The 15,541-nt window shown below is 44.8% G+C and overlaps 1 protein-coding gene and 1 non-coding gene across 2 annotated transcripts in view; one reads left to right on the forward strand and one right to left on the reverse strand.

Annotated features, from left to right (window-relative positions):
- The window catches only part of Ctnnbl1 (catenin beta like 1), a 162,901-nt gene extending 152,965 nt beyond the window's left edge, over positions 1-9,936 (reverse strand). Inside the window, exon 1 of the mRNA XM_038330304.1 lies at positions 9,810-9,936. Coding sequence (XP_038186232.1) covers positions 9,810-9,839 — 30 coding nt within the window. The 5' untranslated portion in view covers positions 9,840-9,936. The remainder of the gene's footprint in view (positions 1-9,809) is intronic.
- LOC119815955 lies at positions 6,112-6,238 on the forward strand. The gene has a single exon (XR_005285626.1). It is a non-coding gene; the product is annotated as a small nucleolar RNA SNORA61 (small nucleolar RNA).
- Positions 9,937-15,541: the final 5,605 nt, after the last annotated feature.

Consider the following 15,541-nt stretch of genomic DNA (forward strand, 5'->3'; position numbering starts at 1 on the left):
CGCTTTATTTAATTCTAAACCTTAATCTCCAAGGGACCAAAGATCTTGGGAACACTGAGGCAGCTCTGCGAAATTCAAGACAAACTTTTGTTTTCCCGTAGCATGTTTGTTTGGAATATCAATAATAAAAATCAACAGCTACTATTTGCTGGGAACTATACCACCCACACTGCCTCATTTAATCATGTATTTTACAAAATATATAGATGATAGCCAGGCATGGTAGCACATGCCTTTAATCCCAGCACTCAGTAAGCAGAGGCAGGGGATCTCTGACTTCTAGGCCAGCCTGGTCTACACCAGTCAGGGCTAGTGGTGAGACCTGGGATTTTATATATATATATATATTATAATCGTAGCATGATATTATTTCTAAAGATGGTGAGCTAGAGACAGATACTGTTAGATGATCTCCATTTGAAAGATAAAAACCAAAACCAAGGCTCACAGGTTAATTAACTGGCCCAAGGTCACACAGCTAGCACTCTGCAGGACTGGGGTTCAAATGCAGGCCTTCTGACCCACAGTCTGCATCATCTGCCATGCGAAACATTAAAGATACTTCACAGGCTTCAATGCTTTCCTCCCACAGTGCTGACAAGCTATTCTGAACCATCGCATTCTCTGATGCAGTCATTTTTATATAGGAAAACTTCTCTATTGTGTTCAACCTTATGCATTCACTCCTCCAACTGAAACACTGACACCTACTGAGAGCTCAGAGAGACACTGTGTTCCCCAATTTCACCCCCAAAATTAAGGAGGCTGTTCAATATGACCTACCTCAACAGGTCTTTCCAAAGTAGGGGGCCTAGATCCATCGCTATGTGACCTCTACGTCTAGAGAAGAGCATTCTCTGTCAGCATACAAAGGAAATGGACCCTCAGCTACCACGACAATAGCACTATGTGATCAAACAAGCCTGCCTAGGAAGCCACCTGTGTGGCAGAGCTGTGCAAGGCTACAGCAGACAGGTGGTAGTTGGAACAGGAAGGCTAGAAAGAAGGCTCTCAAAGACACAGCCCTCCTCCTCTGGAAAGCCTTCTCCTTCCCACAGCGGAACTGTTTGGACACCTGTGTGACAGACAGCACTGACACTCAGAGCTGGGATCTCAAACCTCTGGAGCTCCCGTTAGAGCGCAAAGTCCTCAGGCTGTAACTGTGGCAGGGCCTCTTCCTACCCGGACTGTGAGTCAGTCGCTCACAGGGCTTCTGCCTTATTGGCTACTGAAGGGAGTTGGCTCACAAGCTTGCATGGTCCAAGGGGAAAGAATCTTTCATCTCCCAGCCCTTTCATCTTTGAGAAAGAGCCCCAAGGCTTCTTTCAAGTCAGTTGAACAGTTTGGCAGCCCTGACTAAAATGCAAAGTTGGGCATGGGAGGGCAGAGGAGGAAGCAGAGAATTGTGTGATAGCCGAACATCTGGCCAGAGCTCAGCAGACACAAGAAATGTCAATCAGGACTACTGGGCTGACAGGTAGCTACATCAAGGAGCTGAAGGGGAGGAATGGATAAGTTCTTCTGAAAGGACAGGAGCTGGGCTGCAGTCACGCTCCAGTAAAAATCAAGTTAGAACAGTGAGGCCCAAGAAATGGCTGGCAGAAAAGGGCACATGTATTCTTCAACAACGTGGCTCTCGGGGCAGTGGTGGTGCACCCCTTTATTCCCAGCACCCAGGAGGCAGAGGCAGGTGAATCTCTGAGTTCGAGGCCAGCCTGGCCTACAGAGCAAGTTCCAGGACAGCCAGGCCTACACAGAGAAACCCAAATTAATTAATTAAAATAAAACCAGTACTCTTCAAACTCTGACACAGAAACCTAAGAAACTATGACAATTAAATGAAATGCAGGAGCCTACATAGAATACTAGACTAAAAAATGGAACATCAGTGAGACTGGCAGCACCTGAATTAAGTCTGACATTTCAGCTACTAGTACACACACACACACACTTTTTTTTAATTTTTAAGAGGTAAATTAGGGACTGGAGAGATGGGTCAGTGGTTAAGAAGACTGCTGTTCTTCAGGCGGATCTAATTCCCAGCACCCACATGGAGGCTCACAACTGTCTATAATTCGAGTCCTAGGGATTCTGATGTCCCCTTCTGGCCACCAGGGGCACTGCACCTGCAGGGTGCAAAGACATACAACACGGAGGATGGACATTGAGGGCTTATAGCCTGACCTCACTTCCTGTTCAATTTCTCTGCTTCCTGACTGCCAGAGAGTCTCAGACTCCTCCTGCCATTCCTCCCTCCCTACCATGAAGGACTCCATCCCTCTGGAACTGTGAGCCCAAATAAGCCATTTCTTCCCTAAGTTGCTTTTAGTCAGGGTATCCAATCACAGCAGCAGAAACGCAACTAATACAGATTATATCCCTAAAACTGAGAGCCAGAACAAGCCTTTCCACCGTGAGCTGCTTCTTGCCAGGGATTTGATCTCAGCAATAAGAGCACCAATACATACCCTATTCCTGAACAACCATCTCTTGACACTGAGGATAGGCAAGACACTCTGCTAGATGCTGGCTCCGTCCCCTGAGTTTACAGAGGCCCAAGAGCATACTGTATAACCTGGGAGAAGAACAAGCTGGGGGAAAGACAGATGAGGAAGTTATAGTGGGAAGAAATGAACTTAAGGGGGGGGGACATCAAGAGATAAAATAAATGGGAACATCAATGAAACTAGCTCTTTACCTGTTATTTATAGACACCTTGCTAACAAAATAAACTTGGGAAAGCACGAAGCTGTCATGCAAAAAGCAGCCTCTTTCAGTATGATCAGAATACATTCTCAGGGTTAGAACATAAGATGAGGCTGCCACAAAAATGAAGGATGCATTTTGAACACGAGTGTTCAGGCTGCCAATAATGTATCTTACACGTACAACAACAACCAACCAAAAAGGCTCAACCACAAACTCTAATTCCTATCTTAAAGGGAAAAAGCAGGCAGCAAGAAGTACAAATGACAAACGTGTACAAGAAAAATCTCCTTATTTGTGTAACCTTGAACAAGCACTTTACGTGCCACTAGATAAATGGCAGGAATGTAAACCACGATAAGCAACACTATCAAGACTGCAGGGGAACGCCAGAGCCCAGTGCTGCAGGAGGGAGTGGCTCCACATGAGCACTGTTGAGTGCTAGGTGATAGGACCCCATTGTCTCTGGCCACTCCCCAACTCCCTGAACATCCTTCGCACAAGTTTGCTCCTAACAGTTGGCAACTGACTCTTCCCACCTTCTTCTGTCACCCACAAAACTCCTCCATCAAGGATGGGATTCCAATACCACCCTTTTTTTTTTTTTTTCGATGACCACACCTTTAGATCCTGCCCGGCTCTGAGCTTATCTTGCACTTTGGTCCTGGGATACTTATATTAATACAGTGACATGTTTAAATGCACACTTCACTTGTCACATCATTAATTCTTCAAGGCCCAGGATCAGGACTCAGTGATTTTAATGCATGCAACCCTTAGCTCAGGAATAGCATAAAGTAATTAGGAATGACAAGTGGGAAGTGGGAAATGCCACGGAATAAAGAAGCTCCTTACAATATGGCCTCCAAGAACAAACACCTGGATGCTACCTAAATATCCAATTGTAGAGAAATCACTGAGAGAAAATGGACTATTACTCAAACAAAAACCCACATATGTTAAAGAGTAATATGAAAGATATGTAGAAAAATACATGCTTAACTTAAAAAGGAACATGAAACCGTGCATACACAATAGTTACAGTCACGCAAAATACGTAGGACTGTGAAAACAAAAAATTACTGGGTTACGGTAATAGTTTTTCTCTCCTCAAATTTTTTCATACTGACAGCTTATTATCATTAAAATCTATTTCAAAAGTAAGAAATTGGAGAGGAGAAAATTAGAGATTTCTAAAAGCCCTTCCAATCCAAGAAAATACTGCTATTACCCACCTATGACAGGAGGACTGGGTATCTGCAATGTCACCCAAGCCTAGGGTCCCTGACCCCAATCTGCCTCAAAGAGAATCCTCTGGTGGTGCAAAGCCAGCCATTCCCACCAAGCCAATCTGAACTAAATGTGAATTCTTTATTGCAAAACTTCAGAGTAAGAACTTTTTTCTAGACATCTGTGGAATGAGTATTAATGAGAGTGCCCTGGAGTTCAGATCTGCGCATATGTGGCAGAAACTTCTCAGCCGAGCAACTGCTGGGCACACTTCTTGATGAGATGTCTAAGCCTGAAGGCATCAAAAAAGTACATTTCCATATTGGGAACATAACTGGTTTCCTCCTTAAGACTTTTTCTACCACCTCCTGTCCACATTGTAATTCTCCTGTCTTCTCAAATGAATTGTTAACATCTGTCAAGGATATAAGGCATACACCGAGGCGCTCTCCTGCCTATTACAAGAAGAACCAATCTCAGCAGAAAATTGCAATCTTCCCACTGACTTGCCCCAAATATGAAATTTAATAAGCATGCAAAAAATGTTAAAGTTTTAATAAACATTTCCTGTCACAGTAGGGTACTTTTTCCTGCTCACCTTAGACCCTGAGTTTTAGGGATGGAAAAGAACCAGAAGTTGTACAACCTGACCTCCTCATCTGACAACCGACAAGAGAAACAATGCAAAGAGGGAAAGCGACTTGGCCTGAGCCACCCAGACAAGTGCTGACAAAGGCTGGGTTAAAACCCCAAACTCCCAGGTCTCCAGCCCCAACTCTTTTTGCTACACCAGGCTTTTTTATCTACCCTCTGGAGCCCTTGGCCTAAATAATTAGCATCACAGCATTTTAAAGCTACTAGGGACCTCACAAAGAGTCATACTTAATCCCCTCATTACATATCTAAGGAAACTGAGGCCCAGAGAGATTAAGTGATTTGCTCTCAATTTTGAGTGGCAGGGAAGAAGCAGAGCTTAAACTGAGAACTCTGCAGACCAGTGCCCATGAGAAACGAGAGCCGTCTTGATGGGAAAAGCTTAAAAGGACTGCAGAATTCCAGACCGGGGGCCAGCATGCACAGTCCCTGACCACAGCTTTAACAACACCTGGTATCTCACTAGAAATGCTTAGAACCTCAAGTCTCAAGACACTGAGTCAAACTCTTGAGCTGGTAATGTTCCAATCAGACAACTTCACTCCCTTCTTCTGTTCCCACGCAGGAGCTCCAGTGCTCAGGTGAAGTCAGCTTTGACAATGTTGACTATGAGCAACAGTGCTTATGATTTATGCTTTCTTCTACTTGTGCATAAGACATCAACTCAAAAGTTTTTAAGCCTAAAACCAAATGGAAACCATGCCCGGGCATTCCTGTTGCTTCCTGGCTATTTGAGGTTAACAGACAGGGCACCTGCTTCCCTAGCTTCAGTCTCCCTTCCCGTGAAGTAGTCCCAGCATCTACATCTGGAGATGTGCTGAGGATTAGACCTGACAGTTGACCTGTAAGCACTTTAGTTCTGCCTCTGGCACCTGGCAGACAGACAGACAGACCAGCAGAGCAGTCAGGAGCTCCAGCTATGAAACACAACTGCTTGTGTATTCTCTGGCTAGGTACCTTCAGTCATGTCTCAGTTTCCTCCACTGTAAAATGGGGATTAAAACAGTTCCACATGTCGGGCATGATCATACAAGTCTTTAATCACAGCACTCTGTAGGCAAAGGCAGGCAGCAGGCAGATCTTTCTAAGTTTGAGGGCAGCCTGGCCTACAAATTAGCCAAGGTTACATAGTGAGACCCTGTGGGGGAGAGGGGAGTTTCCTCCCAGGCTAGAGATATAGTTTGGTTGGTAGAGTGCTTGCCAAGCATTGTTTGGTTCTGTCCACAGCAAACCATAAACCAGGTGTGGTGGTGCACACCTGTACCAGCATTTGGGAGGTGGACAGGAGGGTCAGCAATTCAAGGTCATCTCTGACTACATAATGGACAGCTTGGTCTACATAAGACCCTGACTCCAAAAAAACAAAAAAGGTAAGGAAAAAAAAAAGAGAAAATTCCATGTAGGGCTGTTATGTGGATTTGGTGAGGATGCAGGTAAATAATTATTTTGTGTCAGAGTATCATCGTCTTCTAAGCACTTTCACTTCCATAAGCTCATCTGGTCCTCGAGATTCCCACGGGATACCGCCGGTTCCCTTTCCCATCGGATCTTGATGCTGGTCTTGGTGGTCGTAAAGGAGGAAGAGCAGACCGAAGCTAGCCTCATGGCAAGGCAGTCTGCTATAGCATTGGGTCAGATTCATCTGGGCAGTTGTAGCATTGTACTTGTGTTTCTCTAATGATTTATTTTTTTAGAGCCATGTAACCAGTGAAGGGGCCATCATTTATGATCTCATCTACAGTTTGTTGGGGAAAAAAAACCAAGAGGACTTCCCTGGAAGCAAGCAGAAGCTTTTACTAAAACTTCCTGATTTAGCCAGGTTCTGCCAGCAGTGATGGCGCACACTGAGACAGTAAAGGCTAAAGAGAGACCTTGTCTTGAAAAAAAAACAAAAATTCTTTGGGATTTAAAATGCAATTGGTTCAATAAAGACTTTTGAAAAGTTAAAAAAAAAAAAGATTCCCACAGGAGGTTGGGTGTATTTGATTGATTATAAACTAGACTCTAGGGACCACCGTCTTTTCAGATAGGAATGGAGGTAGACCCTGATGAAAGAAACAGAGTTGCAAATACAAGACCAAGATTCTGGTAACAGGTCAGACACTGCCTTGGCCTGGCAGTCACCATCTTGGCCAATGACTCCAGCTAAGTCTTGTTGTCAGAGGCCACTAGTTCATTTCCCAACTGCCCTGACTCAAAATAACTATACAGAATCTATATTATTTGCAATACTGTTTGGCCAATAGCTTAAGCATTTCTTAGCTAGCTCTTACATCCTAAACTAACTCATCTCCATTAATCTGTGTATCGCCACATTGCTGTGGCTTACCAGCAAGGTTCTGGTGTGTCTGTCTCCTGCAGGCAGCTACAGGCTTTTCATTGACCCCGCCTACTCTCTCTATCTTTTCCAACCTGGCTATATTCTGTTAAGCCATTGGTCGAAAGCATCTTCTTTATTAACCAATGGCAATAAAACATATTCACAGCATATATCATCTCCCACATCAAAGTCTGTCTATCAGATCAGTGTTCTTGTTCAAAACAACTGGGTTGAATGAAGACATCTGCATCACCTCCCAAAACACAAAGGCCTTCTCCTGGTCCACAGGAAGTCCTACAAAGGCTGTCATCTGCCTACATCTCCAGCTTCATCACCTCTTGGTATCCTGTCCACTCGCCAAGTTCTAGCTGCATGGCTCTTCTCTCTGCTCACCTAATGATCCTGGAGCCTGTACTCATAGCTGCAGCTCCTGCCTTAAACATTCTGCCTTACCAAGACTGGCTCCTTCTCAACCTTCAGAGCACTAAAGCTGGTTTGCTGGACTCCCTGTCTGACCACTCAGTCTACAGAGGCCCTGAAACTGGTTATTTATGGCAGTGCTGTCCAAGAGAAATAGAAGGAAAGTCACAAAAAAAAAACTTTACATGTAAGTTTAAATTTTGAAGTAGGCCCAAAATTGAAGTTTAATAACCTATTTTCCTTAATCCAATCTATCAATTGTAATCTACATAAGAATTAAGATACTTCGTTTTCATTTGTCCACGACAAAGCTTTGAAACCCAGTGAGCACTTTGCACATAGGAAAGGGCCACACTTTCCATGTCCAATCGTCATGTGCCTAGGTGTCCTCAAACCATGTCACACTTTCCCTGCAGATTCTGCTCTACTCCCTTCACAACACACGCAGCAATCTGAGTTTCTTGTTGACCTACTCAATTATTCTCTGGTGACTCCTCCACCGTGTTTGCATTTCATACAAAAGTAAAAGCCTTGTCTCGTTTGTCACATCGTATGCTCAGTGGATCAAGTACCTTGCATACAGTAGGTGTTCAATAAGTATCTGTAGCCAAAGAATGGACCTTTTCTGATGAACTGCTCCAGATCTGAGTCAATGGACTGTACTAGCCAGCCCCTAACTCCCAAATAAGCACTCATCAGTAACTTGCCTACTATCGTTCTTGTTCCATCAACAATTACACGGTCTTTTGGGGGGACGTGTAGGGGGAGGAGGCAGGATTTACAAGACAGGGTTTCTCTGTGCAGCCCTGGCTATCCTGGAACTCACTCTTGGACCAGCCTGGCCTCAAACTCAAGAGATCCACCAGTCCCTGCCTTCCTAGTGCTGGGATTAAAGGTGTGTGCTGGGATTAAAGGCATGCACCACCAACACCACCATGCTACACTGTCTTAAAGAGAAGAATATTACAGGCTCACATCTCCTGGTTACTTACAAATTCTTTCTCATTATGTCTGGAGTATCCATCTCTGGGGTCAATCTTTTATATGGGCTAAGGGAAATAACCATCAATATTACTATTTATGGATTACTTTATCCTGCAACAAACACTGGTCTAACAATTTAACAGTTTCCCAACAGACCATGAGGTAGGTACCATAAAGTATTTTGCTTAAAAGTTACAACAATCAGTTAGCAAGAAAAAAGAGATTGCATGCAACCAGGGGCTCTAAATTCAAGCCTTATTTTGTGGGGAGTGGAGTCTCACTATGTAGCCCTGGCTGGCCTAGAACTCACAGTGATCCCACTGCCTCTGGCTCCAACTTTCAGGCACTGAGATTAAAGGCATGCAGCAGCAGCAGCTCAGCTTGTCATTGCCTAATCTTGGCTGCAGAGCTATCGCTAGTAGCTACACTTCTAAAAATCAACACAAACAGGTACGGTTGGCTTAAATTGTATCTTATTTCACCCATTACCCAAAATAGGATCATTCAATCAATATAACCAATGATCAAGGCTCAAGTAACCAATATAAAAACACTACCTTTTTCGCCCAGCAGTGCTGGCACACGCCTTTAATCCCAGCACTTGGGAGGCAGAGGCTGGTCTACAAAGGGAGTTCCAGTACAGCTAGGAGGGTTTAGGACTGTTACACAGAAAAACCCTGTCTCGGAAAAAATAAAAATAAAAAATACTACCCTTTTCAAACTGTCTTTAAAATCCAGTGTGATTTACTTACAGAACTTCCTAACTCAGACTAATTACAGTTCACGGGTTCTAACACAATTGAGACTAGTGAGCCTGGCTGGACACAGGAGCCTCATTAGGCAGCCAAAAGAGGGCAGGAACTTTGGGATGGGAGCCTGGACACTTGAGCTTCAGTTAATCGTGCTTGTAATTGTTGAGTGACCTCAGGCAAGACCTTTCTTCCCTCTGGCACACCCACTGACCACAAGTACCCTGAGCAAGGAGGTCAAGAAGTCTCTTGCCAACCCATCCATGCTCCCATTTTCCAAACATCTTAACCATTGCGGAAACATGGGCACAGGTTTCTGCGCTTTCAAATGACCTTTCACACATACCCATTTTATAGATTTAAATAAATAAACAAACTGAGGCTCAGCGACGGGGGGAAAGACTGTATCCAAAGCTACACCAGCAGCTGGTAGAGAAACTGAGGCTCAACCCCGAGGGGGAAAAAGTGCTCTCCACTACTGCCTCAAGCCCTATGAATCGGTAGAAACGAGACCAAAGATGAGTGGAAGGGAGCCAGGCTGCCGAGTAGGAAAGGGAGACCAAAGGGCTCAGGCCTGGAAAGGGAAGGAATCGAAAGGGTCCACGAGGGCTTCGGGGAGTGAGTGCAATGACAGGCTAGAACCCCAGGGTAGCATGAGAAGTGCGGGCCAGAGAGCCAGAGGAGGCGCGATGACGGGACTCTGGCCCTGCGACCCCGGCGGGACGAAGCCTGCCAACTTCACCTACCTGGTAGCTTAAAAGTTCGCCCACGTCCATGGTTCCAGACCCAATCAGCACAGGGTATCCTAGTTACCTCCACTCACTCTCGAACCACGGGCCGCTCAGTAGCTGTTCCTGCCACACTACCGTAAAGTGCCTCAGAACCAATAGGGTAAAAGAGCGCGAGGCCGGCGGGCCTGCCACACTGCCGTAAAAGGAAGTGCGACCGTAAAGCGCGCCGCATTTTGACTCCGCGGCTTCCGCCGGGATCCTGAAGGGGCGGGCAAGGGGGCGGGGCGGATACTTAAGGGGTAAGGAACCTAAAGCTGTGGCAGTTCTATTAGAGTAGGGAACAGTGCTGGGCTCCCAGATAAACAAACAGAGGTTTGGAATGCCGTGACACATAAGATAGTCTCTTGTGGCTAGTCCTAACTGAGATGTTAGGTGCAAATCAAACGACACTAGATTTTCAAAATTTGCACAAGTTTTATTTCTTTCTTTCTTTTTCTTTTCTTTTTTTTTTTTTTTAGCTTCCTGGGCCAAGGGATATATATTATGAATGAATTTGACTTTCTTCTTACTTGTTAAATAAATGTACTTAGTAGATACACTGAAATTGCATATGTGGATTTTCTTTTGGGTTCCCATTAGGCTTCCACTGAACAGTGTTGGCTCACAAAAATGGCACCTGGCCATAGATTATTGTTGGCTGAGAAACTGTTTTCCTCTGAGCTTGTGTATTCTTCTACATAAGACCCAATGGCAATTGGATGATCTCCTGTCTACCCAAGTAGTATTAAAGAGGCTATTAGGGGTCTGAAGAGATGGCTCAGCGGTTAGGGCATTTACTGCTCTCCAGAGGACCCTAATTAAGTCCCCAGCACCCATGCTCGACAGCTCACAATTACCTACAGCTTCAATTCTAGAAGATCTGATGCCTTCTTCTGGCCTCCATGAACACCCAGAAGCACACATGCATACACACACATACACACATTCTGACAAAAAGAGGTTTCTGGGAAAGAAATTTGCCTGTTACTGAAAGAATTATGGAGTTTGTCTTCTGGGATTACATGAGACTGCATCCAGAAACCCCATTCAACTGCCCCCAACTATACAGAACTTGTTATTCCTCCAGCTGCCAAATCCTCTGCTCATTATCTTCTCGGCTAGCACTTCCTCTGCTGCACATAGGCCTCAGTCTGTCATTTTGAACTTGATGGTTGATGTTTTATTTATTGGCAGCCTCACTAATTGGACTGCAGACCCTGAGAGTTGGGGTTGAGTATGTCATCTTCACCTTCGTATGCTCAAAGCCCGGAACAGAGCATGGTAGAGAAGTTTCACAATGGACTTTGTAAGCTTTGACAAGGAGAATGGATTTGATGTTATCTATGTTGGGAAGCTGTTGAGAGGGTTTAAACAATGATGCTTTCGGATTGGGCTTCTGTTTTTAAACAGGGTGGCCTGTGCAAACTGCTTTTAACAGAGTTCATTTGCATGTCTTTCCCCTCCCATTTGTACAGGTGTAGACTGACCTCGAGGAAGGCAGGACGGAGTAATGGTGAGTGCAAATCCTTTGGGCCATGAAAGCAACTGTGTTCTAGTTTGTGCCTTGCTTCAGTCAGCTTGAATAGACAGCTTGCAAAAACCCAGAGCTAGTTTTCAGAGACTTTTCTGGCAGATTTGCATCAGCTTGGAAACACCCACGATAGAGTGTTTGTGTCATGAAGAGCAAGCCATGTGACAAATCATACAAATTGCAGCTGTCACTTGTTCTTCCAGAGAGCCAGGTGTTAAACATCTGCCAATACACTCCTAGCTCTCAGGCTAGCCGATGTTCCGCCACAGCTAGAATGGTCAAGTTACTTCCCATCTCCCCAGATTGCAGTTTCCTCATCTATAACAGGACAAGCAACTGATTATATAATCAACAAGTACTTGGTAAGAGCCTACTCAATGCTAGATACAACTCTTGGCTCTCAGGATGGAGCTCATGTGTGCTTCTGTTGGTGGGGGGAATGTGAGTATGTACATGCAAGTGTGGACGGACATAGGCCATGGCTCATGTGTAGAGGTCAGAAGACAACCTCGGGTGTTGATACCTTCTGCTTTGAGCCAGTCTCTTTGTCGTTTACTGCTGTGTAGACAAGGCTAGCTGCTCCATGAATTTCTGGAGATTCTCATCTCCACCTCCCATCTCAGCACAGAGCATTAGGGCTACAGATGCATGCTCTTGTGCCTGGCTTTGCCTGGGTGTTGGGGATTCAAGCCCAGGTCTTCATGCTTTCAAGGCAAATACTTGACACACTGAACCATCTCCCCAGCTCCAGCACAAAGCTTTGTGTAGAACAAGGTCTCTTCCTCTAGGGACATGCATTGTAGTTGGGGTCAGGGGTGCATCTCATACAAAAAAAAAATTGTCGAGGGCTGGCATCCTAGGCATGGGCATTACGCTCACAGGTGTCATTTAACATCCCCTGGCCCACAGCTTTTGCCTGCAGCAGCACAACAGCCTCAGCCTGACGCTCCTGGAGAACTGAATTGTTTCCATGTGTGCGCCTCTCCTGTGTATCCCTTGTTAGTCCCCTCCAGGGATCCTCTGCTCTAGTTCTTTATTGTCACCTGCTCAAGCACTCGAATGGGGAGCCTGGCTCCTGTCACCATCACTGTTGCTCTACCCAGGGCACTATTCCCAGGTACCCAATAACTACAGGTCCCTACTGGTCCCCAGAGGGGCTGCGGCATCTGCTCGAATCCTCACAAAAGCAGTGTCATGCGGCGCCTCGAAGAAGCAGGAGGTCGTCATCCTCTGAGGCAGCTCCACTTGTGTCTCACATCTCATCTCTTTCCTCCACGGCATCTCACCATGTGAGTCAGACCAGGCAGCAGACACTGTCTTGATACCCCATTTTGCTACCTACCCCCAAGTGTCACACAAAACCTCTCAGATTCTTCCCTTTCCTTTAGCTCTCTTCTTCCTTCCTCCGCCCCCCCATTGCTTTCCTTCTCTTTTTCCCTCGTCCACCACCCTCCACCTCATCATCATTTTTCCTTTACGCGGTAGACATAGCATTACGTCAGCCCACTCCAAGTCCTGGATCAGGTCCAGATCTCCCAGTCCTACACAGGGCAGGTTCACAGTAATCTCTCTGAGTAGTGGGGTAAATGTAGATTTTTTTTTCTTCCTCTTGCTTTACTTTCTCAATTTCTACCTTGAGCCAATATTAAATATCGCTAACTGAATAATTAAAAATAAAACACTCTTGGCACCACAGTATTCATAAAGCTACTTGTAAGCCAGTGACTTGAGCCTGGTCAAGTTGCATGCATCTGTCCCCTTTTGGGTGCCTACATCTCCCCAACACACAGTAACCATCAAGTTCTCTCTATAATGAACAGCCGCTGTTAGTGTTTTAGGAATAAGTTTTGATAGCACTTGTCACATTTTATATGTATATTTATGTCGTGTGCTTTTATTTCTACCACCATAGTATTCCAGAAAGGATTTCAGGTGGCTTACAAAGATGCCTGATGCACAGCCAGGAAGAATAAGTTAAAAAAGAGAGCATGAGAAAAGGAAAGTGTGGGAGTGTGAGGAAGAGAATAGAGGAGAGACAAATAAAGACAATACAAAAGAATGCTTGGTGTCCTGCTGGCATGCTCTGGGAGGCCCTCTGTTGGGTGTCAGCTGCTCACTAGCAAATACTCAGCCAGAATGTCCCCCTCTCGTGCCAACCAGCTCACCTAGTAGTTTTCAAACTAATGCATCTGTGGAATGGCTTTGGAAACTGAACGTAGCTGTGGAGGAGGACTGACGGGCAGAAAGGACAGGCAGATGGCACCACCTTCATTTGTTTCCTTTCTTCTGCAGTTTTTTTTTTAGATTTATTTTATGTGCGTGTTTTCCTTACATACATGTATGCGCATCAGGTGCATGTGTGTTATTCTCAGATGTCATAAAAGGGTTTCCGATCCCCTGGAACTGGAGCAGTGATTGTGAGCCACCATTTGGGTGCTGGGAAACCAGGTCCTCTGCAAGAACAACAGAGGCTCTTCACTGCTGAGACATCTCTCCAGTCCATATTGGAGGTGTACTTTCTTTTCTTTTTCTTTCTTTTCAAGACAAGATCTGACTGTCTAGCCCTGAATGGCCTGGAACTCACTTATGTTGAGCAAGCTGGTCTTGAACTTACAGAAATCTATGTGCATCTGTCTCCAAAGGGCTGGGATTAAAGGTCGGTGCTGCCACATCCAGCTATTGTGGGCATATTGTGGAACCTAGTATGAGATGATATTTGGTTCATAAAAATTATATTTTTAATCATTTTGGGGTTATTGTGTCACTGCTTCGTGGCATTCTGCAAGCAGGATAATTTCAGAGTTCTTTATCACCAACTGGAAAGTTGGGAACAGTGCTGCCACGCGACCTGTAGACCATGACATAGCCTGGTCGGAACACTCACAGTGTACCAAGCCCAATGGCAATCACAGTGAAAGCTTTTAATGTTCTTTTTTATACTTGGAGAATTTCATAAACAATGAAATATGATCATATCAACTTCCTTAGTGATGCAAGGTTTTTATTGAGTTTGTGTGTTTGCTTACTTCTTTGGTGGGGCACAGACCACGACATGTGTGTGGAGGTCAAAGGACAACTTGCAGAAGTCAGTTCTTTCCTTCCACCATGTAAGCCTGGGCATTGAACGCAAATCATCAGCCTCAGCTGCCAGTGTATTTTGCCCAATGAGCCACCTCACCCACACATCTTTAATGAACATTAAAAAATATACATCTTCGGGGCTGGAGAGATGGCTCAGTGGTAAAGAGCATTGCCTGCTCTTCCAAAGGTCCTGAGTTCAATTCCCAGCAACCACATGGTGGCTCACAACCATCTGTAATGGGGTGTGGTGCCCTCTTCTGGCCAGCAGACATACACACAGACAGAATATTGTGTACATAATAAATAAATAATTTTTTTAAAAAAAGAAAAAATATATACATCTTCTAGAAACTTACAGTCTGGTACAGGACAACAGTGCATCTTGATTGCAGGAGGGGAGGGTTGCCACTGTCTCTGGCAACTTTGTAGTCTTTGAGCTTTTCTCAGGCTCTTGGTATAAAGGATAGAGAGTCAAGGCTAATAACCGCATTTATTCATGCTGAAGTATGGCTGTGTCCGAATCCCACATACATGTGTGTGTGCCTACTCTGGAGGCAGATGTTCAGTTCTACCCCATTTTGGCTGTGGGAAATTGAGGCGAATCACTTCCCCTCTCTGAGACTCTTTTCCATCTACACTGCACAACTTTGTAAACCTTAGATCAGGACCCCCATTTGGGTGTGGGAGTCATGAAAACCTTGGCATCAGTAAAAGCTATCTGAATGCACAATGACCAAAAATTAGTTCGAACACAAATTCATAATGGATTTGAAATATCTTTGGCAGCACACATCATTGTTGTGTCATGTGGCTGTGCCGTAGCCTTGGTTCTGAACACACAACATGTCATGGAAGGCATGAGACACCTTGGCTCAGATTCAAGACTACTGTGTGTCATGAATTGCCGTGCTTGCACTGTGATGGCTTAATTACAGAAAACAAAGATTATATATATATATATATATATATATATATATATATATATATACCTCCATCCCTCATCATACAAATGTCAAATTAGTTTATCTTTGAATTATATTGTATTGGAATGTTTGGCTTAAAAAAAATTACTGTCTGAGTTTCTGACCTGAGTTTC

Source organism: Arvicola amphibius, chromosome 5 (assembly GCF_903992535.2).
Source record: "Arvicola amphibius chromosome 5, mArvAmp1.2, whole genome shotgun sequence".
Taxonomy (NCBI): Eukaryota; Metazoa; Chordata; class Mammalia; order Rodentia; family Cricetidae; genus Arvicola; species Arvicola amphibius.